This window comes from Bos indicus x Bos taurus, chromosome 27, assembly GCF_003369695.1.
Source record: "Bos indicus x Bos taurus breed Angus x Brahman F1 hybrid chromosome 27, Bos_hybrid_MaternalHap_v2.0, whole genome shotgun sequence".
In the NCBI taxonomy this organism is placed as follows: Eukaryota; Metazoa; Chordata; class Mammalia; order Artiodactyla; family Bovidae; genus Bos; species Bos indicus x Bos taurus.
In genome coordinates this window covers 21,052,935-21,076,173 of record NC_040102.1, presented here as the reverse complement: position 1 = coordinate 21,076,173, position 23,239 = coordinate 21,052,935, and the positions used below count along the sequence as shown (strand labels likewise).

The following is a 23,239-nucleotide window of genomic DNA, read 5'->3' as shown; positions in this document are numbered from 1 at the left end:
TAAATGTCAGACCTTTCAGTGTCATATCTTTTTTTGCCTCTTCATACTACTCATGGGGTTCTCATGGCAAGAATACTGAAGTGGTTTGCCGTTCCCTTTTCTAGTGGACCACATTTGTCAGAATTTTCCACAAGGACCTGTCCGTCTTGGATGGCCCTATCTGGCATGGCTCATAGTTTTATTGAGTTAGACAAGGTGATAGTTTGATTAGTTTTCTGTGATTGTGGTTTTCATTCTGTCTGCCCTCTGAGGGATATGGATAAGAGGCTTATGGAAGCTTATCACAGTAATCCAAATCTATGCCCCAACCAGTAATGCTGAAGAAGCTCAAGCTGAACGATTCTATGAATTTACAAGACCTTCTAGAGTTAACATCCCCAAAAGATGTCCTTTTCATTATAGGGGACTAGAATGCAAAAGTAGGAAGACAAGAGATATCTGGAGTAACAGGCAAATTTGGCCTTTGGAGTACAAAACGAAGCAGGGCTAAGGCTAACAGAATTTTGCCAAGAGAATGCACTGGTCATAGCAAACACCTTCTTCCAACAACACAAGAGAAGACTCTACACATGGATATCACTAGATGGTGAATACTGAAATCAGATTGATTATATTCTTTGCAGCCAAATATAGAGAAACTCTGGGAGAAGGCAATGGAACCCCACTCCAGTACTCTTGCCTGGAAAATCCCATGGACAGAGGAGCCTGGTAGGCTGCAGTCCATGGGGTCGCTAAGAGTTGGACATGACTGAACGACTTCACTTTCACTTTTCACTTTCATGCATTGGAGGAGGAAATGGCAACCCACTCCAGTGTTCTTGCCTGGAGAATCCCAGGGACGGCAGGGCCTGGTGGACTGCCGTCTATGAGGTCACACAGAGTAGGACACGACTGAAGTGACTTAGCAGCAGCAGCAGCAGCATGGAGAAGCTCTATACAGTCAGAAAAAACAAGACCAGGAGCTGACTGTGGCTGAGATCATGAACTCCTTATTGCCAAATTCAGACTTAAATTGAAGAAAGTAGGGAAAACCATGAGGCCATTCAGGTATGACCTAAATCAAATCCCTTACACTTTTACAGTGGAAGTGACAAATAGAGTCAAGGGATTAGATTTGATAGACAGTACCTGAAGAACTATGGACGGAGGTTCATGACATTGTACAGGAGGCAGTGATCAAGACCATGCCTAAGAAAAAGAAATGCAAGATGACAAATGGTTGTCTGAGGAGACAACCTTACAAATAGCTGAGAGAAGAAGAGAAGCTAGAGGCAAAGAAGAAAAGGAAAGATATAACCATTTGAATGCAGAGTTCCAAAGAATAGCATGGAGAAATAAGAAAGCCTTCCTCACAATACAAAGGATTAGAGGAAAACAATAGAATGGGAAAGACTAGAGGTCTCTTCAAGAAAATTAGTGATACCAAGGGAACATTTCATGCAAAGATGGGCACAAAAAGATCAGAAATAGTATGGACCTAATAGAGCAGAAGATATTAAGAAGAGGTGGCAACAATACACAGAAGAACTAACAAAAGAGATCTTAATGACCCCAGAGAACCACAGTGGTGTGATCACTCACCAAAGTCAGACATCCTGGAATGCAAACTCAAGTGGGTCTTAGGAAGCGTCATTAGGAGCAAAGCTAGTGGAGGTGATGGAATTCCAGTTGAGCTATTTCAAATCCTAAAAGGTGATGCTGTTAAAGTCTTGCACTCAATATGCCAGCAAATTTGGAAGACTCAGCAGTGGCCACAGGACTGAAAAAGTTAAGTTTTCATTCCAATCCCAAAGAAAGGCAACACCACAGAATGTTCAAACTACCACACAATTCCACTCTCTCACATGCTAGCAAAGTAGTGCTCAAAATTCTCCAAGCCAGGCTTCAACAGTATATGAACCATGAAATTCCAGATGTTCAAGCTGGATTTAGAAAAGGCAGAGGAACCAGAGATCAAATTGCCAACATCCGTTGGATCATCAAAAAAGCAAGAGAGTTCCAGAAAAACATCTATTCCTGCTTTATTGACTACACCAATGTCTTTGACTGTGTGGATCACAACATACTGTGGAAAATTCTTAAAGAGATGGGAATACCAGACCACCTGACATGCCTCCTGAGAAATCTGTATGCAGGTCAGGAAGCAACAATTAGAACTGGACATGAAATAACAGACTGCTTCAAAATTGGGAAAGGAGTACGTCAAGGCTGTATATTATCACCCTGCTTATTTAGCTTACATGCAGAGTATATCATGCAAAATGCCAGCCTGGTTGAAGCACAAGCTGAAATCAAGATTACCTGGAGAAATATCAATAACGTCAGATAAGCAGATGACACCACCCTTATGGCAGAAAGCAAAGAGGAACTAAAGAGCCTCTTGATGGAAGTGAAAGAGGAGAGTTGAAAAAGCTGACTTAAAGCTCAACATTCAAAAAATGAAGATCATGGCCTCCGGTCCCATCACTTCATGGCAGATAGATGGAAAAACAATGGAAACAGTGAGAGACTTTATTTTCTTGGGCTCCAAAATCACTGCAGATGGTTGACTGCAGCCATGAAATTAAAAGACGCTTGCTTCTTGGAAGAAAAGGTATGACCAATCTAGACAGCATATTAAAAAGCAGAGACACTACTTTGCCAACAAAGGTCCGTCTAGTCAAAGCTATGGTTTTCCAGTAGTTATGTATGGATTTGAGAGTTGGATCATAAAGAAAGTTGAGTGCTGAAGAATTGATGCTTTTGAATTGTGGTGTTGGAGAAGACTCCTGAGAGTCCCTTGGACTGCAAGGAGATCCAACCAGTCCATCCTAAAGGAAATCAGTCCTGAATATTCATTGGAAGGTCTGATGTTGAAGCTGAAACTCCAATACTTTGGCCACCTGATGCGAAGAACTGACTCACTGGAAAAGTCCCTGACGCTGGGAAAGACTGAAGGTGAGAAGAGAAGGGGACAACAGAGCTGGTTCGATGGCATCATGGACTTGATGGACATGACTTTGAGCAAGCTTCAGGAGTTGGTGAGGACTAGGAAGCCTGGTGTGCTGCATTCCATGGGGTCGCAAAGAGTCGGACATGACTGAGTAACTGAACTATTAGATCTCTTTTTCAAATGCATATTTCTGTATTTTCTGTCCAGGTTTTAGTGGCAGTGTCCAGGATTTTAGTTGCAGCATGTGGGATCTAGTTCCCTGACCAGTGGTCAAACTGAAGCTTGAAGCCCCCTGCATTGGGAGCACAGAGTGTTAGCCTCTGGACCACCTCTTTTTAAAATGTATATTTATTTATTTGGCTGTCCAGGTTTTAGTTGCTGCATGTGGGATCTTGTTCCCTGACCAGGGATCAAACGCAAGCCCCAAGCCCCAAGCCCCCTGCATTGGGAGCACAGAGTGTTAGCCTCTGGACCACCAGGGAAGTTAACACTTTATTGTTTGTTAATGACCTTCCCTTGTGGCTCAGCTGGTAAAGAATTCACCTGCAATGCGGGAGACCTGAGTTAGATGCCTGGGCTGGGAAGATCCCCTGGAGAAAGGAAAGGCTACCCACTCCAGTATTCTGGCCTGGAGAATTCCATGGACCGTACAGTCCATGGCATCGCAAAGAGTTGGACATGACTGAGCAACTTTCACTTTTCAAGAACAAACCATGACTTCTCTAACAATTGATCCCAAATGGCCAGTACTTGATTAATAACTGACAGTCTCCCTAATTTTTGGCCATGCCTCCAACTTAAGACTAACTACAGGAAGCCAAATATGCATCCCTCAGATCAGATCAGATCAGATCAGATCAGTCGCTCAGTCGTGTCCGACTCTTCGCGACCCCATGAATCGCAGCATGCCAGGCCTCCCTGTCCATCACCAACTCCCGGAGTTCACTGAGACTCACATCCATCGAGTCAGAGATGCCATCCAGCCATCTCATCCTCTGTTGTCCCCTTCTCCTCCTGCCCCCAATCCCTCCCAGCATCAGAGTCTTCTCCAATGAGTCAACTCTAAGCAGTCACATAAGGAGTTCCCCTTTCTAGTTAGCCCACCTACAGCCTCCAATCATAGCACACCTGAAGCCTTCCTCTCTTTCCACTGCTGTTTCCTACTCTTCTGCCTGCCTTTGAGTCTGTGCACAAGCTCAAGTGATGTCAGCTGAGTCACTTGATGTTGCAAGCACTGAATAAGCAGCCTTTGCCTATTCGCATTTGGTTGATCTTGATCTTTATTTTTACAAACCCTAATATATTACTTTTGTGTGTGGATCTTTATGTTGTAAAATTCATTCCATATATTAATATGCATAAATGTCATTAGTTTGTTTCTACTGTTATACGGTGTTCAGATCAGATCAGATCAGTTGCTCAGTCATGTCCGACTCTTTGTGACCCCATGAACCACAGCATGCCAGGCCTCCCTGTCCATCACGAACTCCCGGAGTTCACTCAAACTCACATCCATTGAGTCGGTGATGCCATCCAGCCATCTCATCCTCTGTCGTCCCCTTCTCCTCCTGCCCCCAATCCCTCCCAGCATCAGAGTCTTTTCCAGTGAGTCAGCTCTTCTGATGAGGTAGCCAAAGTTACTGTATCAGAAATTATTTCTCTATTTTACTGTTGATGGATATTTGGTCTCTTTGCAGCTTGGGCCTTTTTTGAATAAAGCAGCTATCCAAATTTTTACACGTCACTCAGTGAATATATGCTTATGTGGAACTCTGGGATCTTGGTTAGGTGTATTTAGCTTTAGCAGATACTGCCAAACAGTTCTTCAAGGTGGTTAAATCCATTTGCTCTCCCACAGGCAGTATAATCTGATAGAATTTTATCCTGATATACCTTTTTTATGCTTGGAAGTCTTTTATTGATTTTTTTTTTATGGTGGAAAGTCATTCTTCTCTGCAAAAAGAGTTGTATAAATCGAAATTTGATTTAAACAAACTTCTGTGACCATAAGGCTATATTAAAATTTATGTTTTGTACTGTTATCGTTGGTTATTATTAGTAGTACCCAATTTATCAAAATAACATGTATGATGAATTTGAGAAAACTAATAAACACGAAAAGCAAAACTGTATCGAGAAAACATTCCTTGTAAAGATAAAGCATTTAAAAATTAGTTTATGTACCTGTGGATAAATAATCATTGCTAGAAGGAGATAATATGCAGCATCACTTATTCTTACTTTAAATTTTTGTTCATGTTACATGCTAAGAAACTATGTTCACAACAAGTAGGAAAAGATACTGTTATAGAATACTCTGATCACAATATCATTCAATTCTCTGAACTATTTTTGAGTAAAAACGTCCCAAGAAGATCAGAGGGTTGCCATGAGCTAGAAGGACCAGATCCTTACTAATTCCTCAGAGATCTTCTCTATCACCGAAGAAGGCAATTTTATTATGTATGTCTCTGGTTCCAGGTAGAGCGTTGGATAAACAAGATCCTTCAATATCCCTGGGAGCAGGTGCTGGTTTCAGCGGCAGGTCAGCCTAGGGTTCCGATCGGCGAGCCGGCAAAGAGGACCACGCCCTCCGCCGCCGCGCGGGTCTCCCACAGATCGCGGGCTGCGTGCGCCGCGCAGCGCGGCTCGCCGAGGCCCCCGCTCCCTGGCCACGCCCACTTCCTGCCCCATCCCGGGTCTTTCCAGGTCTCCTCTCCCGGTGAACCGGATGCGCCGTCAGTTTTCTCTTCAGCGTCCTCCGTTGGTTCCTCGCTCCCCGGCGAGGCCGTAGGCATCCACGGGGGCACGGGCAGGGGGCTCCCGGAGGCTGGCCTGGCAGGTATAGGGCGCCGGTAGGAGCTGGGCGCGCACGGTTACCGCGCGTGGAGGAGACACTGCCCTGCGGCGATGGGTGCCAGGGGCGCTCCTTCACGCCGGAGGCAGGCGGGGCGGCGGCCGCGGTATCTCCCCACCGGGAGCTTCCCCTTCCTCCTCCTCCTGCTGCTCCTGTGCATCCAGCTCGGCGGAGGACAGAAGAAAAAGGAGGTAGGACGAATCCCATGGGCATTCCTGGGAGGGCCGGGGCGGGTCCGAGCGGGCGAGCCGCGTTGCTAGGCAGATGGGCCGCCGGGCGTGGGCGATGGCTGTTTTTGGGGGTGCTGGCGGAGTCGGCGGGCAGGCCTTTGCGCATGTCCTTTGAGCCCCACAGTTTCAAAAGTGGGGTTGCCATGTCCTTCCTCAGAAAACAACGCCAAGCCCCTTGCTCTTAGGTCACGGCGCGCTTTTGACCCTTAGTTGAAGGCTAAGCTTCGGGGCCCCTGAGTCAGTAAAAAGGGGTGTGTTGGGTGTGAAAATACCGTTTAGGAATATTTGAAGCCTGCATCGAAGGAACGGTTTGTTCCTTGTGTTCATTATCCGGCGCCCTTTGTTATCCATTTAGGAGGCAACAGAGCATATTGAGACTGTTTAAAGTTATTCTGTATTTTATTAAACCCTTGTAAAGCTGTGTATTTTTCCTTAGGTTAAATTAACGGTATAATTGTGCCAGTAACCTCACATTATTTAGGTTGCACACATTTGTTTGTGAAATTCAGATCACCTGACCTCAGTCCTAGCCCTCTAATAACTTTGATGAGGGGCTTCTCTGGTGGCTCAGTGGTAAAGAATCCGCCTGTCAGTGCAGGAGCCAGAGGAGGCTCGGTTCGATCCCTGAGTCGGGAAGATTCTCTGGAGGAGGAAATGGCATTTCACTCCAGAATCTTGCTTGGGAAATCCCATGGACCGAGGAGCCTGGTGGGCTTCAGTCGTGGGGTGGCGACAAGAACACAGCACACACGCACAACTTTGACGAGGGCGAGGATTGAAGTAACTGTATTTAAAGTAACTGTCGAGTTATTTGTGAATTTCAGTTGTCCTTGGATAACTTTTACCTTGGATGCTCGATCTATAAGGATTAGAAAAAAAAAATTATTCGGAAATGTGAGTAAGGTTTCTAATTGTACGTCATTTTGGTGAGAGCGTCTCCTCATATTAATGAGGTTTTTTCAAAATGGTTTTTCCCGGTGAAGTTTTATTTACATACACCTGGGTCTAATTCAAGTTTCAGATGTTACCGCAGCTTTCTTGATAACTGGGTTGAGAGCGTGAAAAAAAATCCTCACACACAAAATAATTCTGGTACTCTTTGCTTGAAACAACTTTGGATTAAAATATTTTCTTCCCTTTAACTTTTTAAATTTTAACATGAAAATAGGCCTTAGCGAAATTCTTGGTGGAGTTCTGGATTTTTGGTGAAGAACCACTGTTAACTTAAGACTGTATTTACAAATATAACGATTTTTTCCCCCTACCGCTTGCTATTTATATACATTCTTCGAGTTTTAGATTTCATAGTTTTTCTTGAGAAAAGGAGGAGATTTGAAAAGTAGTTTTTGTGTGGATTACCAAAGCAGAGGGCAATTAAAACGATGAGGAACTCCAGGAAAATTCTAATGATTTGTCTCCTAGAAAGATTTCTGTGAGTACGGTTACTTTCAGTTGAAAGAAAAAAAAAGCCCCCAAAGAGGTCTGTAAAGTGCACATCTTCAAAGCATCTTAGCATCTCTAAATATGACTACTTTAACACGTGACAACATGCATTAATTTAGTATAGGTGGCTTCCCTGGTGGCTCAGTTGGTAAAGAGTCTGCCTGCAATGTGGGAGACCTGGGTTCGATCCTTGGGTTGGGAAGATCCCCTGGAGAAGGAAACGGCAACCCACTCTGGTATTCTTGCGGGAATTCTATGGACAGAGGAGCCTGGTGGCCACAGTCCATGGGGTCACAAAGAGTCGGACATGACTGAGTGACTAACTCTAACTTTCATAAATTACGAAAATCTGTTTCCATTAAATTCTTTTTGTAAAAGGTATTTTAAAAATGCAATATTTTGGAGAAACTTGTTAAGGATTAAAAAAGGATGTCTTCCAAAACTTTTTCTTTCTCTTAAATAGGAGAGTCTAACACTGCTACATGGTGATATTGTAGAATATACATATTTAAGGAAAAGAGCAAAATAACAAATAGCTGAAATTTTAACGCTTTACCAAATGAGCATGCATATTTCTGAAATGTAGTCTAGTTCTCTTTCTGATGCTCAGTTACAAAACTATGGTCCTAAACAGACATTTCTCCAAAGAAGACATACAGATGGCTAACAAATACATGAAAAGATACTTAATATCGCTCATTCAGATCAGATCAGATCAGTCGCTCAGTCGTGTCCGACTCCTTGCGACCCCATGAATCGCAGCATGCCAGGCCTCCCTGTCCATCACCAACTCCCGGAGTTCACTCAGACTCACATCCATCGAGTCAGTGATGCCATCCAGCCATCTCATCCTCTGTCCTCCCCTTCTCCTCCTGCCCCCAATCCCTCCCAGCATCAGAGTCTTTTCCAATGAGTCAACTCTTCCCATGAGGTGGCCAAAGTACTGGAGTTTCAGCTTTAGCATCATTGCTTCCAAAGAAATCCCAGGGCTGATCTCCTTCAGAATGGACTGGTTGGATCTCCTTGCAGTCCAAGGGACTCTCAAGAGTCTTCTCCAACACCACAGTTCAAAAGCATCAATTCTTCAGCGCTCAGCCTTCTTCACAGTCCAACTCTCACATCCATACATGACCACTGGAAAAACCATAGCCTTGACTAGACGGACCTTTGTTGGCAAAGTAATGTCTCTGCTTTTGAATATGCTATCTAGGTTGGTCATAACTTTCCTTCCAAGGAGTAAACATCTTTTAATTTCATGGCTGCAGTCACCATCTGTAGTGATTTTGGAGCCCAGGAAAATAAAGTCTGACACTGTTTCCACTGTTTTCCCCTCTATTTCCCATGAAGTGATGGGACCAGATGCCATGATCTTTGTTTTCTGAATGTTGAGCTTTAAGCCAACTTTTTCACTCTCCTCTTTCACTTTCATCAAGAGGCTTTTGAGTTCCTCTTCACTTTTTGCCATAAGGGTGGTGTCATCTGCATATCTGTGGTACATAGACACAGTGGAGTATTACTTAGCCATAAAAAGGGACAACTTTGAGTCAGTTCTAGTGAGGTGGATTAACCTAGAGCTTGTTATACAGAGTGAAGTAAGTCAGAAAGAGAAAAATAAATATCATATACTAATGCATATATATGGAATCTATAAAAATGGTACCAAAGAATTTATTTTCAGGGCAGCAATGGAGAAACAGACATAGAGAATAGACTTATGGACATGGGGAGAAGGGAGGAGAGGGTGAGATGTATGGAAAGAGTAACATGGAAACTTAAAATTACCATATATAAAATAGATAGCCAATGGGAGTTTGCTGTATGTCTCAGGGAACTCAAACAGGGGCTCTATTTCAACCTAGAGGGGTGGGATGGAGGGAGATGGGAGGGAGGTTCAAGAGGGAAGGGACATATATATACCTATGGCTGATTCATGTTGAGGTTTGACAGAAAACAAAATTCTGTAAAGCAATTATCCTATAATTAAAAAAAAAAATCCAAAGGCTGGTCTCTTCAAATACTGAGAGAAAAACATTCTTTATTGGCGTTACTGGAAAGTGATTAGTCTCAAGTGTTTTATTTTTCTAGGACTATTACAGTGTTGTTTTGACCATATGTGGTTGGTTGGTTGGTTTTTTGCTGAGATTAGAACCTGATGCGCAGTATGAGATTTGACACCATTGAACCAGAAAAATATAACAGTTGGAACTTAATTTACTACAATAAATACTACTAACATAAGTGCCAGAATGTCTGACTTGGCATGGATGGTGTTTTCTTTTGTGTTGGGGAATCCAAATGGAAACCTACAGTTGAACCTAGAATCAGAAACTGGACACTGGGTGCTTTTAAGGAAGTCACATTTATGACAGTAATAGTACCATTATAGGTTTTTTAATAGAATTGATGGTGTGGTTACAATTCATACCCTGTCTAATTATTTAATTTTAAATCACTTAACTTCCTGAATTTTAGTTATGTTTCTTAAAAATACAGACATAATACCTACATTTCAGGGTTGTTGGGATTAAATAAGACTAAATTTAAAGTGTTTAGTACAATGCACATAACAAATGATCAATAATTTGGGTGCTGTAATTATGTGTCCTGATTTAAATGAAAGAGGATAGACATAATGAAATCCTAAAATATGTAACATTTTTTTGCTAAGTTAACTGACTTTGTAATAACTAAATTATGGTTTATGGAATAAATTGTCTGTTACTTATTTTATTTTGAAACACTGGGAATTCCAAACTCTTATGTTGTTTGAGAACTTCCCAAAAGGAGGTTTTTATATCATGGAACAGTTGGTGATATTCATGGCTATGTGTGTGTCTGTCTATATTTGTATATACCTATTTGTTCAAGAAGACATTTTCACTCACTATAGTTAGCTTTCCTATATTCTTTATTTAAGAATATAGTCAAGAGAAATAAGTGAATAGGGAAGGAAAATCAACTAGAGATTTTTATAGTCCACTTCCTTAGTTACGTTGAATACAGTCTTGTTAATTGATTTTTAAATCCTCATGTGAAGTGGTATGGGTTTGTGGGAGACTTTAGTTCTTAATAGTATATCATTAGCATTTCTGGTGTCTCATGGGTTTCCATTATTTTGACAGTTTCTCTGTTTCTTCATTGTTTAATTAGCTTCATTTAGAATTGTTTCAATCTGTAATGACTTCTTCTAATAGTATAAAAAGAGCTCAAATTCTGTAATGATTTCCAGTGGACTTAGTGACTTTGCCACCATCAAAAGTAGCTGCCGTCAGCTCTCCATATCAGTGGATCCTGCATCTGCAGACACAAAGGGCCAGCTGTCCCCCCACCATTTGGTAGGATAAAGAGCTTGAGTAGTTTCAGATTTTGGTACCTACTGGATCCTGGAACTAATTTTCATCAGATCAGTTCAATTCAGTCGCTCAGTCGTTTCTCTTCGCGACCCCTCGGGCTGCCACATGCCAGGCTTCCCTGTCCATCACCAACTCCCAGAGTTTGCTCAAACTTGTGTCCATCGAGTCTGATGCCATCCAACCATCTCATGCTCTGTCGTTCCCTTCTCCTGCCCTTAATCTTGCCCAGCATCAGGGTCTTTCCATCAGATACTGAAGGACAACTATAATATATATTATACTTTCTGCAAAGAAAGTGATTAGCTAACAGGCTAGAACATGTAGGTAACAATGAACATGCAATATGAAACATTAAGTGACTCATTTTTTTAAGAGAAGTAACATTATTAGTTGCCTCTGAGATAACTTCTGTAAGCACATTTAACACTAAGATGTATGTATCCAGTATCCAGTTACTTTTTAGTGGTACAGCCCTGAAATACTTTACTGTCTTAGCAAATGGTAAGGAAAGGATGAAACTAAGCAGTGGATTTCGATTTTACCTTTAACCAGAGAACTTAGGTGGAAGAAATAGCATGTAAACATATGAGCACAACTTTAAGAAATGCATAGTAATTATACATTGATATGTGTCCACACGTACAGCAGTCATGGTGATGTCAGATTGTTGTGTCATGTAGATTAGATTTTGTGTACGGTAACTCCTTGAAGAGTAATTGGAAATGACAGGTCTTAGTATGGCCAAAACTGCTTGTCAGTAACTGTGAATGTTTCGCCTGCTGCAGTCTCGTGGGTAATGGCAGAAGGCATAGGACTCCTGGGTCACAGCTGGACAGTTTATTACAGCAGTAGAATTGCCAGAATATCAGCGTTTGTGCCGGTGACCCAGGCCAGCTGACACCAGGAATGTAAATTTTGGAGCAGAAGAGAACCTTGAGCTTGTGGACCCAGATCTTTCATAATGGGCAGTAAACTTATCTGGCTTCAGCTCTAGAGGAAGACAACATCTTCATTAAAGTAGAAAGTGAACGGACCTGTGTGTTCTGGAAGGGACCCCGTGTCACAAAGTTGTGTGCTGTACAGACATCCTTGAAAAGATGCCGTAGAACAGTCAGTCAGTGCCTGGGCTTGCAAGTTATGTAGAAACCTGTGACCTGTCTGCTGACGTAAAGGACTGTACCTTTGCCAAAATGAGCACTTCAGGATAGTTTCCTGTGCATAGACACAGCACCTGCACGCTCAGCCCCTTGTAGGTGTTCTCTTCACATGGAGGACGTGGAGATGGAACGGACGGCAGCATGAAACTTGACCCACGGATTCATCAGTTGTTTGTTAACTTTTTTTTTTGGCCATATTTACTTGTGCACGTTGTCTTTTGCCTTAAATAGTGAGTTTGGATATAAGAGTGATCAGTATGGCTGTGACTACCTTAAGCAGCCTCCAGGTTTTATTGGTGTATTAGACCATGTGAAGAGCCCACTCAATTGGAAAAGACCCCGATGCTGGGCAAGGTTGAAGGCAGGAGAAGGGGGTGACAGAGGATGAGATGGTTGGATGACATCACCCACTCAGTGGACATGGATTTGAGCAAAATCTGGGAGATGGTGAAGGACAGGGAAGCCTGACATGCTGCAGTCCATGGGGTTGCAAAGAGTCAGACATGACTGAGCGACTGAACAACAACATGATCCAATCCCACCAGAAAATTTACCTTGGGCTTAGTGTCAGAGTAATGTTTCTCCTGCTAGAGGACAGGTAGATCATGAAGAGTTATGTATTTGTCATCTAACACTGTGTGTCTGTGTGTGTATGTGTGTGTGTGTGTGTGCACGCATGTACATATGTGGACCACATAGGTAGTATTTATGTGCATCTGGTCCCATCACTTCATGGGAAATAGATGGGGAAACAGTGGAAACAGTGTCAGACTTTATCCTTTGGGGCTCCAAAATCACTGCAGATGGTGACTGTAGCCATGAAATTAAAAGACGCTTAACTCCTTGGAAGGAAAGTCATGACCAACCTAGATAGCATATTGAAAAGCAGAGACATTACTTTGCCAACAAAGGTTCGTCTAGTCAAGGCTATGGTTTTTCCTGTGGTCATGTATAGATGTGAGAGTTGGACTGTAAAGAAGGCTGAGCGCCGAAGAATTGATGCCTTTGAACTGTGGTGTTGGAGAAGACTCTTGAGAGTCCCTTGGACTGCAGGGAGATCCAACCAGTCCATTCTGAAGGAGATCAGCCCTGGGATTTCTTTGGAAGCAATGATGCTAAAGCTGAAACTCCAGTACTTTGGCCACCTCATGAGAAGAGTTGAGTCATTGGAAAAGACTCTGATGCTGGGAGGGATTGGGGGCAGGAGGAGAAGGGGACGACAGAGGATGAGATGGCTGGATGGCATCACTGACTCGATGGATGTGAGTCTGAGTGAACTCCGGGAGATGGTGATGGACAGGGAGGCCTGGCGTGCTGCAATTCATGGGGTCGCAAAGAGTCGGACACGACTGAGCGACTGAACTGAACTGAACTGATGTTAATCTCTCTAGTTTTTTTTTCTATCTAATGGCCAGATTTCTGCAGCTTCTCAAATTGAGCATATCTAAAAGGAAATTGTCCACCCTGCCCTCTGCCCATCTGTTTTCTCATTGCTGTTAACAGTGTTGTTTTATGGGGAACACATTTTAACCTAATTTTTAAGTAATCGCTTGCCATATATGTATCTTGGTAGCTCTTATATTTTGCACACTGTACACAAAGGCTGACTTCACATAATTTCTTGCAGAGTTGTATATAGATTTAAGGAGAGTGTCTTGCAAAATACTACACATAGAGATATAAAACACAGAAATACTTAGTTTGAATTGTAAAACTTCAAAATAGTATTAAGAAGAATAGAGAGTATCTTTTTGTTGTAGTAATAGATATCTGTCTACCTACCTGCCTGGTTGTCTCCTTCAGTTTAATGTCTAAAGGAAGAAGGTCACTGTCAACAGTGAGCTTACATTACAGCATGTTTCACAAATCTGTGATGAAAAGTCCTAACTTAGAAGCATAGCATCTGAAGCCATTAATGGACTGAAAAAAGTTAAGAAAGAAAGGAAGTATTTTCTAATGTATTTATTGTTACTGTGTTTTTTTGTTGTTGCTTTTTTTTTTGGTTACTACGTTTCTGGATGCATATGTGAAGATACCTATTAGTATTTTGATGTTTGAAATTGGAAAAGGAAGTTTCTTTGCCCTGAAGGCTACTAAGAGAGCTCAGCCACCTTTAATGAAAAGGGGGATACCACACTATAGGTTAGGTAAATTGTGGTATTGATTTTATTTAATGGAACTGTTGTCTGTTTATTTTAGGTATGTATGTTTAGAGGTGGCTTAATATTGTGATCAACATGATTTGACTCAACTTTTGGAAAGATTGTGTCCTCTCTGCCCAGAAAGAAGGCAAACCATTGGAAAGTTAGTTCATAGGATTTTTGTGGTAAAACTTAAGGTACAAAATTGATTACAAATCGTGAACTCTGCTTACTACTCATATTAAATATTAAATTGAATGAGAAGCCTTCCTGTAATTTAGTGAATTTAACAAACTTGGGAGTTAGAATTAAGGCTTAAATTGTATCAGGAAATGAAAAAAATGTCAGTGTGGATAGATGTAATGCCAGGCATTTCACTTAAATTGTTTATAATCCTCACAATATCTTGGTGGTTGTGACAGTTTTGTTTGCCTTACCTTTGTCTTTGTTAACAGTATTCCTTGGTTTGATTTAAGTAATAGGAGAAATTGGGACTATCCTAAGCCCCAAGCAGTGATTTTCATTTGTCGAAGATTATCACGATTATCCAGTACCTTTCTAATTATTGGTTTAGGAGTGAGCATGTGATACAGTTATGCAGGGTTTTTGGAAGTTTGCTCCCCCTCCTTTATAAAGGACCCAAGAGTGGGGTGGGGGTAATTCTCTCTTCCGTCTTTGAAGGTGTCTATCAGGATGTGATGCTTGAGTTGCTGAACTCATCTTGAACCACGAAAATACAAGCCTTAGGTCAAAACTAGTAAGTTCATGATGGCAGAGTAGAAAAGAGGGAAGAGCCAGGGGTACTTGATGGCATGACTTAACTAGCCTTGGAATTGCTCTAACTGTGGACTCCTTGTTGAGTTAACAAGCTTTCTTATTGTTTGTGCTAAGTCACTTCAGTTGTGTCTGACTCTTTGTAACCCTAAGGACTGTAGCCTGCCAGGCTCTTCTGTCCATAGGATTCTTCAGGCAAAAATACTGTAGTGGGTTGCCATGCCCTCCTCCAGGGGATCTTTTCTGGAGGGATTGAAGCAGCTTCTCTTATGTCTCCTGCATTACCACTGGGATGCCTGGGAAGCCTTCTTATTGTTTACATTTCAAATTGAATTTTCTGATTTTTTGTATTTAAAAGCATTGTACCGAGAAAGGTCATCTTGCAATAAGAATTTTATACGTGACTGTACAACTTGTAAGTTTACAGCCTTACTCCAAAGAACTCTTTCTACACTATGCTTTAGTCACCTAACAATTACTTTGCTATATGAGTTAGTTATTAAATATTAGTGAAGGACCATTAAGTATATATAGTCATTGCCAATTTTTGAATATCAGTGGTCAGTATTAGAAGTTTGTGTTTGTCTTTGAAGTGAAATCATGTTCCTTTTATTGAAATAATTTCATTTTTATTGTATGAAATGAAATTCTCTTTCCAAAAATTATGTCCAAAAGATGGTAGGAAAGAAATTAGGCATAAATTTGTTATGTGCCTTTAAAGCTATTAGCCCAAGAAGAATAGAAGAGAGGAAGTATACCTGAGATATATTTGCCGTGTGCTGCTTTGTGTGTGAATGTTTTAAAAAAAATTACTTATCCCTTTTGCATATGTAGTAGGTTGATATGTAACTTAAACATATGTGAAATAAAATTCAGGAAGATATTTTCTTTTAAAAAAGATCTTATTTTAATAAACTTTCAGTTAACATTTGAGTTAAAATTGAGAAGAAAAACAGGGACCTTTCTCAAAGAGCTGGTTTTGTGCAGTGTTGATTGGTTCATTTTTTTTTTTTTTTTTAACAGTGAAATCTTTCAAAGGGAATAAAAGATTTTTCTCATACTCATGAAAGTGGAGTGGCTTTGCTATGTCCTGCGCTTGTTTCCTGTACATTTTCCCCCCCTTTTGGAGCCCTTACAGGGCGAAAGAGTGACTGAGTCAAGGTGTAACAGAATCATAATGGCCCTGTGACTCAGCTTGGCTTCCTGCTGAGAGCTGCCTGAGTCCTGGGCTTTGATGCCCAGTGGACTCCACATCATCAAGAGGATAGTAACTGGATGTGTGTGTGGGGGGTGCGGGGGGCGAGGAGGTTTAAACACTGGCTGTAGAATGATAAAGCAGGAAAATCCGATTCCAGGCTAAACAACAAAGCTGGCTGCCACCAGGGTTGTATTTCCCCATCCCCATGCTCAGTTACTCCTTCCTTGTTTCTGCCTCTCCCCTCTTTTTTATTTTGATTATCTTTTCATAACTGATTTTTATGAACTTTAATGATACTTAGAGTTGACCTCTTTGATAAAATAATTTATAAACTTAGGCCATCATTTTCTTTAGCAAGTTGTTTAAATAAATGAATTTAGGCTGAGGGGAGCCTAAAGTCACAAAAGACAGAACTCTGTAACCTACATGAATTCAGAAAGTATGAAAGTTTCTATTCCATCTTTCTTTCCCGAGTGGTGCCTCCTGCAATCTCTGACACTAAGTAAAGCATCTTCATACATCTGTTTGCCAGAGTCTGAAATCAGGTCACATTTTACTAGGTTTCAAACCTTTACTCACTTGTGATTTTTTTGCCACCTCTTCCTTCACCCCAGCTGAAGATGTCCCCTGGGACTTTTCTAACCAATGCTATCTTGGAGGAGTACTGTTTTAAATGCCAGTAAAATGGACTCAGTGTTCTTTTCATGCTGTTGAGTGCTTTTCCTGAGTGAGGCTTTGTCTAACTGTCCTGTTTTAGATCTCGCCACTGGTACATGCTTCTCTCTAGGGTTAACTTAAACAGGTTACTCCTTCCTCTCCATTTAGAATCAGGAATTCCTACCCTGTGCTTCCCAAGTGGCTCAGTGGATAAAGAATCTGCCTGCAACACAGGAGACATGGGCTTGACCTCTGGGGCGGAAAGATTCCTTGAAGGAGGGCATGGCAACGCATTACAGTATTTTTGCCTGGAGAATCCCATGGACAGAGGAGCCTGGCGGGCTATAGTCCATGGGTTGTAAAGTGTCTCAGAGCTGGACACGACTGAAGTGACTGAGCATGCACGCACCCTGTGCTCACATCGATGGTCTGTGTGCTTCTTCTGTATGACTCTTGGGTGAATTACTGCCTGTTGTGTGTCATTCCTTTTATTCTGCAAGCCCTTTGAGAAGAAGGGTTGTAGGTTTATTTTTATATTTCTATCCTCCATATGCAGGCATAGTGCCTTGTACTTGGTAAATGCTTAGTAAGGCTACTTTGGTCAAATTACTTAATCTCTCTAAGCTTCAACTTCTCTATATGAAAAGTAGAGATCGTCTGTTAGTCCCTGCTATAGAGTTGTGACCCTTCATGAGATAATCCTCTAAAGTATTTAGCATAGTGCCTGGAACGTAAGTGCTTAATGAATTGCTAGCTTTGGTGCTTATGTTAGTGAATGAATTCCCAGGATGTTCTGTGGTTGGTTTTATGTTTCCAAAGTGAATTTTCATGAGTAGCATAAATTGATTTGGCATTTCAAAAGAAACTTTTAAAGACATTTGAAGTGCATAATTTTTCATGAATACTTTCTTATGTGACAGATTCTGCTACTAAATTGGGTGTTGAGAATGTCATCATTACTTTCTTCAAATGATTAAAGATTCGGCAGTGACCATTTTATCATGGTTCCTTTTCCTGTTTGACTTGTTACCACATTTGGTAAGTGTCTCAGTGTAGCCCTGTGTGTGTGTGTCTGTGTCTGTGTGCACACTCAGTTGTGTACAACTCTTTGCAAACCTGTGGGCTGTAGCCTGCCAGGCTCCTCTGTCCATGAAATTGTCTAGGCAAGAGTACTGAATGGGTTGCCATTTCCTGCATCAGGGGATCTTCCTGACCCAGGGATCGAACTTGCATCTCCTGCATTGGCAATTGGATTCTTTACCACTGTGCCACTTGGGAAGCCCTTTTTGGGTGTAACATATTTAGCGTGCTTTGTACGTCTTAGAATTGGAGGTCTATTTCCCTCTACAGGTTTTCTTCTGTTGTTGCATTAAGTATACCTTCTGTCCCCTTTTCTTTCTCTTCTCCTTCTGGAATTCCTATAATGCAAGCATTGTTCCTTTGATTGTGTCCCATAATTCCTGTAGGCTTTCTTCAATCTTTTGTTTCTCTGACTGGATGATTTCAGTTGTCCTGATTCTTTCTTTTCTGTGGTTGAGTCTGGTTTTGAAACTCTGTTGAATTCTTCTGATCAGGTATTGTATTTTTGTACTCTGGGATTTCTGGTTTTTTTTATTTCTATTTTTTTTTGTTGTTGATCTTCTCGTTTGGTTGAAGCATTGTGTTCCTAATTTCATTTGTCTGCATGTTCTTGTAGGTCAATAAAATTCTTTAAGAAATTTGTCTGGTAGTTCTTAGATCTGCACGTTTTTAGTATCCATTATCAAAGCATTATTAGTCTCCTTTGGTGGTGTCATATTTACCTGATTTTTGTGATCCTTGGTTCCTTACGTTGATATCTGCACGTGAGTAAATGCTCTCCTTTTCCAGACTTTGAATGTTTGCTCTGACAGAGATAGTGCTCCACCAGTCAGCTCAGTTTGGGTTTCTGGATTCCTCAGCTCTTACAGAGTTACTTTTATTTTTCAGTGGGTGCTGAATGTTTGTTGTTGAGGGGAGGGGATGGTAAAAATGAAGGTCGTCTTATGCTGACATGATGCTGACGTCACTCTTCTTGCCTTCTTTTTTGAAAGTTCAGCAGCCTTGCCTTGTGCGACTTGACTTTACACATGGCTTTGTAGCAGAATGACGGATAGCAGAGATTATCTGAATGCCACTATTACCTCTGTTTTTTTTGCTATTGATTTTAATTGTCACCTTTCTTTGGCCTTTAATTGAAAATCTGTGACACCGTGTATAATTTGGTTTGGTCATTTGCTTTCTCATTGTCTTTTCTTCTTATTTTACTGCTTGGTAGTCTTTATAGAGTGGAATGAAAATGTGAAAAGCCCGTAATGTGAATTCTAGCTATATTGTTTATCTTTGCAAATTATTTAGACCACAGTTTCCTTCTTTATAAATTAGAGTAATTCCCAACTTGAAGTTGGTTTGAAGAGGAAATGAAATGTGAACTTTACAAAAGGTTAAGGGTTTAATAAAAGTTAGTTCTAGAAAATGAACTGTGGGTTCCAGGTTCTTTGATATAAACTCTGTGCTCTTGGGCCAGGCACTTAACCTTTTGAAACATCAGTTCGGTTCTAAAATGAGAACATTGAAAAAGATCAGGATGTCGGAATCTAGGTTAAATAGGAAAAGCTTCCCATTGGCCCTCTGAAATTATAAACATTATTCATAAATGGATTTTTCTGGCATGAGCATCTGTCCTGTTTATTAGATTTTTAAAAAGTTAAAAGCTATTGGATTAAACATTTGCTTAGATCCTTTTTAGATGGTAAAATTATCGGAAATATGATATTTGAATGATTTATGGTAGTTTCACTAAATATCAAAGGTAATTTTGTCTTAGAGGTTGAATCTTAGTAATAGTTCTGCTCTGATTTGAATAAAGTGTCCTTATCATAAAGAACCTGTACTAACACTAGTTTTTAACAGTGAGTTATATGATCCATAGAGGATGTCTACAACTAATGGTGGCAGGGCTATGCAAGTTCTTTGTATTTGACTGTCAAATAGCAATTAGATTTACACTTGCCTTATCTTTTCCCATTTCAAATATATAATCTACAAAGCCACAAATTAAAATAATAAGCTATTTCTGTACACCGCTCTAGTTTTCAATATGGCATAGTTACTATTTCTGTAGTAACTCATCATAGATAAGAAACCTTAAAGAAGTAGTCAGTTTTCTGAGTACCATCATTAGCACCAGTCTCTAGGGTTCGAGATATATGTTAGCAGAACAGAAAGAACATACTTCATTATCTAAAAAGGAATTGGTGAAGGAAACAGTGGTGTTTTCCTTTGTAAAGTTAGGTTAGCTCTATGGCATTTTTACATAGATTACAGCCCATTTTTTTTGTTTTTGCATTTTCACAGGATTCCTTCATGTCATAGTAGATGATCTCAGGGAGCTTTTCTGTATTATTTTATTCATATCTTACCAAAATCTAAACTTCTTTATTGTAGGGAGTTCCTAGTCTTACTTGTCTATAAGTAATCATAATCATAACAGAAGTCCTAAGTGGAGGAGTCTTTTAAATTTTGTGATTGTTCTTCTGGTTATTGATTTCTTAAATAGTGTATTTTTTTTCACATTGTGTCCTTTGGGATTATTTTAAATAGATATAATTAAAGTAAGGGATAGAAAATAAGTTTGAGTGTCATCTCCCTAAAAGATGGCATACATTACTGAGTTAAGGGCCATGTCACTGACATTTCTGTAAAATGCGATCTATTGTTCCTTTTTTTCAACAATCATCTGTTGATGAATACTGCATGTCAGATATCATGCTGTCTTTTGGAGGTAAAATAGCGAATAAGACAGCCACTGTTCTGATATTTTCTATTGCTCCTAGCCTAGAAAGAGATTCAGACAGGAAAACAGTTATTTATAATGTGGTGTGAGAAATGAATAAACTGGAAACGGATGGGTGCCATGGTGTTCGGTTAGCACACTGGGGTCAGCTGAAAACCCAAGGTACACATTTGTTGTTGTTCAGTCACTAAGTCATGTCCAAGTCTTTGTGACCCCACGGACTGCAGCACACCAGGCTCTCCTGTCCTCCACAGTCTCCCTGTGTTTGCTCAGAGTCATATGCATTGAGTTGATAATGCTGTCCAACCGTCTCATCCTCTGCTGCTCCCTTCTCCTTTTGCCCTCATTCTGTCCCAGCATCACGGTCTTTTCCAGTAAGTTGGCACTTTGCATCAGGTGGCCAAAGTACTGGAGCTTCAGCTTCAGTCCTTCCAGTGGATATTCAGGGTTGATTTCCTTTAGGATGGAAGGTACACATAGGAAATGATTTAACGAAGGAAGGAGTGTTCTAAGAAGAAGAACTAGTACTGTGAAGGTCCAGAAGTATGAAAAAGCACAGCAAATTCAGGGAACTCAAAGTAGGTCGACATGGCTTGGCTTAGAATGCACAGGGTGGGCGGGGTGACAGGGCTTGAGGCTGGAAGCTGGAGTCAAATCCCAAGGGTCCCTGTGAGCATTGACCTTGAAGTCAGTGGGGGGAATTGAAAGGTTTTCTCTTGGAGGTGAGGAGGAGGCTCACATTTAGGAGTATTGCTCTGGCAATGCTGTGGCAATCAGCTTAGGTGGGAATGTGAAATTGGAGGAACAGCAGCAGTGTGCTCAAGAGGCTCTGGCAGGAATGGACATGAGAGTTGATGATGACTCTTTACAGGTTGTGGCCGTGAGAATACAGAATGGTCACTGGACTTTTGAACTCTGTGAGCCAGACTTGGCAGCTGTTGGTGATCGATTGCTTGTGGGATGAAGAGAAAGGCAAGAATAAGGAGTCCATTGCTTGGTAAAACAGAAATTCTATTTACTGAAATAGGAAACAAGAGAAAGGTGAGATTTTGGAAGGAAGATATATTCCCTTCTAAGACTGTGTGCCATACATGGGCGGAATCTAAACGGAGGTGTCTGAGAGGTGGTAGAATGCACGAGTACAGACCTGTGATTTGGGCTGACGTGAAATGGCTTTGGAAATCATTAGCATCAGTGGGAACTGAACTTTTGGTGGTGGTTAAAAATCACCCTGCCAGAGTACGTAGGGTGAAAACAGAGAGCAGAGGCAGACCCTCAGGGATACCGGTGTGTCACTGTCCTCCAGAGGACAGGCTTGCAGAAGAGACCAAGGCTGCGCCACTGGAGAGCTAGGAAGAAACCCCGCAGAGGGGATGGCACAGAAGAAGAATGTTCCAGCAAGAGAGAGGTCAGCGGAGGCGAATGGCAACAGGCTAAACAAAAACTAGTAAGAATCTTTTGGATTTGGCCAGAGCCCTTTGACTGCAGTGCTGGGCCGGCAGCTGGAAGGGAGTGAGTGAATACCTGAGTGGTTCAAGAGGAAGCGGAGACAGCCAGCGCCTCTTATCAGGCACTTCCACTGGGGAAGGATGGAGAGTTAAGTGGGTGGGAGCTGGAGAAGAGGTTGACAGGTGAAGAGAGAAGGTAACCCAAGCAGAGCTAGGTGGTGAGAGGGGAGTGGGAGCTGGAGACTCGGGTTGGGGTTAGCTTCATACGGCACTGTGACAGCTCTCAGAGCTGCAGATAGTGTTGGGTTTTCTTCATGCCCGTGATAGGATTGCAGTTTCCCACTCCTGTGAACGCGGGCTTGGCCACGTGACTGACTTCGGCTCATGAGATGTGAGCAGAGGTGTTGTGTGTCCGTGACAGGCAGAGGCTCCGAGAGTCACTACATGCTCCACCATTGTCTTTTTCCTTCTGGCAGGGGACTGAATGTTTGACGCGGTGGATACTCTTATCATCTGGGTCCTCATGTGAAGAGGGTGAGCACAGTCTCCCTGCCAGCCCATGAGTTGGCGAAATCCACCTGTATTTTTTAAATGCTGAGATTGGAGCCTGTAGTGCTCTGTAATACAAGCTGTTTGGATTGTTACAAGGAGTATCGACCTCTCTTACCTTTTGATGAGAGAAGGGGGTGGAAGAACGGGTACAGTTGCAGGCACATTTGTTCCTTTGGTGGCCGAGACTGTTTCCTCTGTGAAATGGAAGGTGAACTGAAAAGGAGGAGTAAGTTGTCTAGGACAGTGACTAGTCTTAAGTAGCCAGAACAGGCATCAGGTAATTTGCCTAGAATTACCCCCCACTTTTCACTGAATAGGAAAACAAAAAAGCATTGTTAAATCACAGGAAGGGTCAGATAATTTGAGAATCATGAGTTTTGTATAATCCTTATTTGATTTTCTTTTCCTCTAGCTGACCCAGAAGGGAAACTGCAGGGACAAGAAGTGTAGGCAGTTGGATTGCTTCAGGGTTGGAGGTTTCAGGTGGGAGATGGAAAGAGTGGCAAGGGGAGTTAACAGACATGCTGTGGGGTGAGTGACTTGGAAGATAAAAGACTGTCCGTGCTGAGAGGGGAAAGAAGCAAGGCCCCAGTGATAGTGGCGGGTCAGAATGTTGAGGGGAAACCAGAGTGAGGGAACTGGGAGAGCTGGTTTTTGTCATTATTGGGTTATATCAGTTTATC

The 23,239-nt window shown here is 41.6% G+C and overlaps 1 protein-coding gene across 7 annotated transcripts in view; it reads left to right on the top strand.

Moving 5' to 3' along the window:
- The first annotated feature begins 5,629 nt into the window (after nucleotides 1–5,629).
- Nucleotides 5,630–23,239, top strand: part of TUSC3 (tumor suppressor candidate 3) — a 214,545-nt gene continuing 196,935 nt past the window's right edge. For 6 of the 7 annotated variants that reach the window (XM_027529733.1, XM_027529730.1, XM_027529729.1 and 3 more), the window contains exon 1: nucleotides 5,654–5,980. In XM_027529733.1, coding sequence (XP_027385534.1) covers nucleotides 5,843–5,980 — 138 coding nt within the window. In that variant the 5' untranslated portion in view covers nucleotides 5,654–5,842. Of the gene's footprint in view, nucleotides 5,981–23,239 lie in introns of all 7 variants that reach the window. The other variant, XM_027529731.1, reaches the window with a different exon arrangement.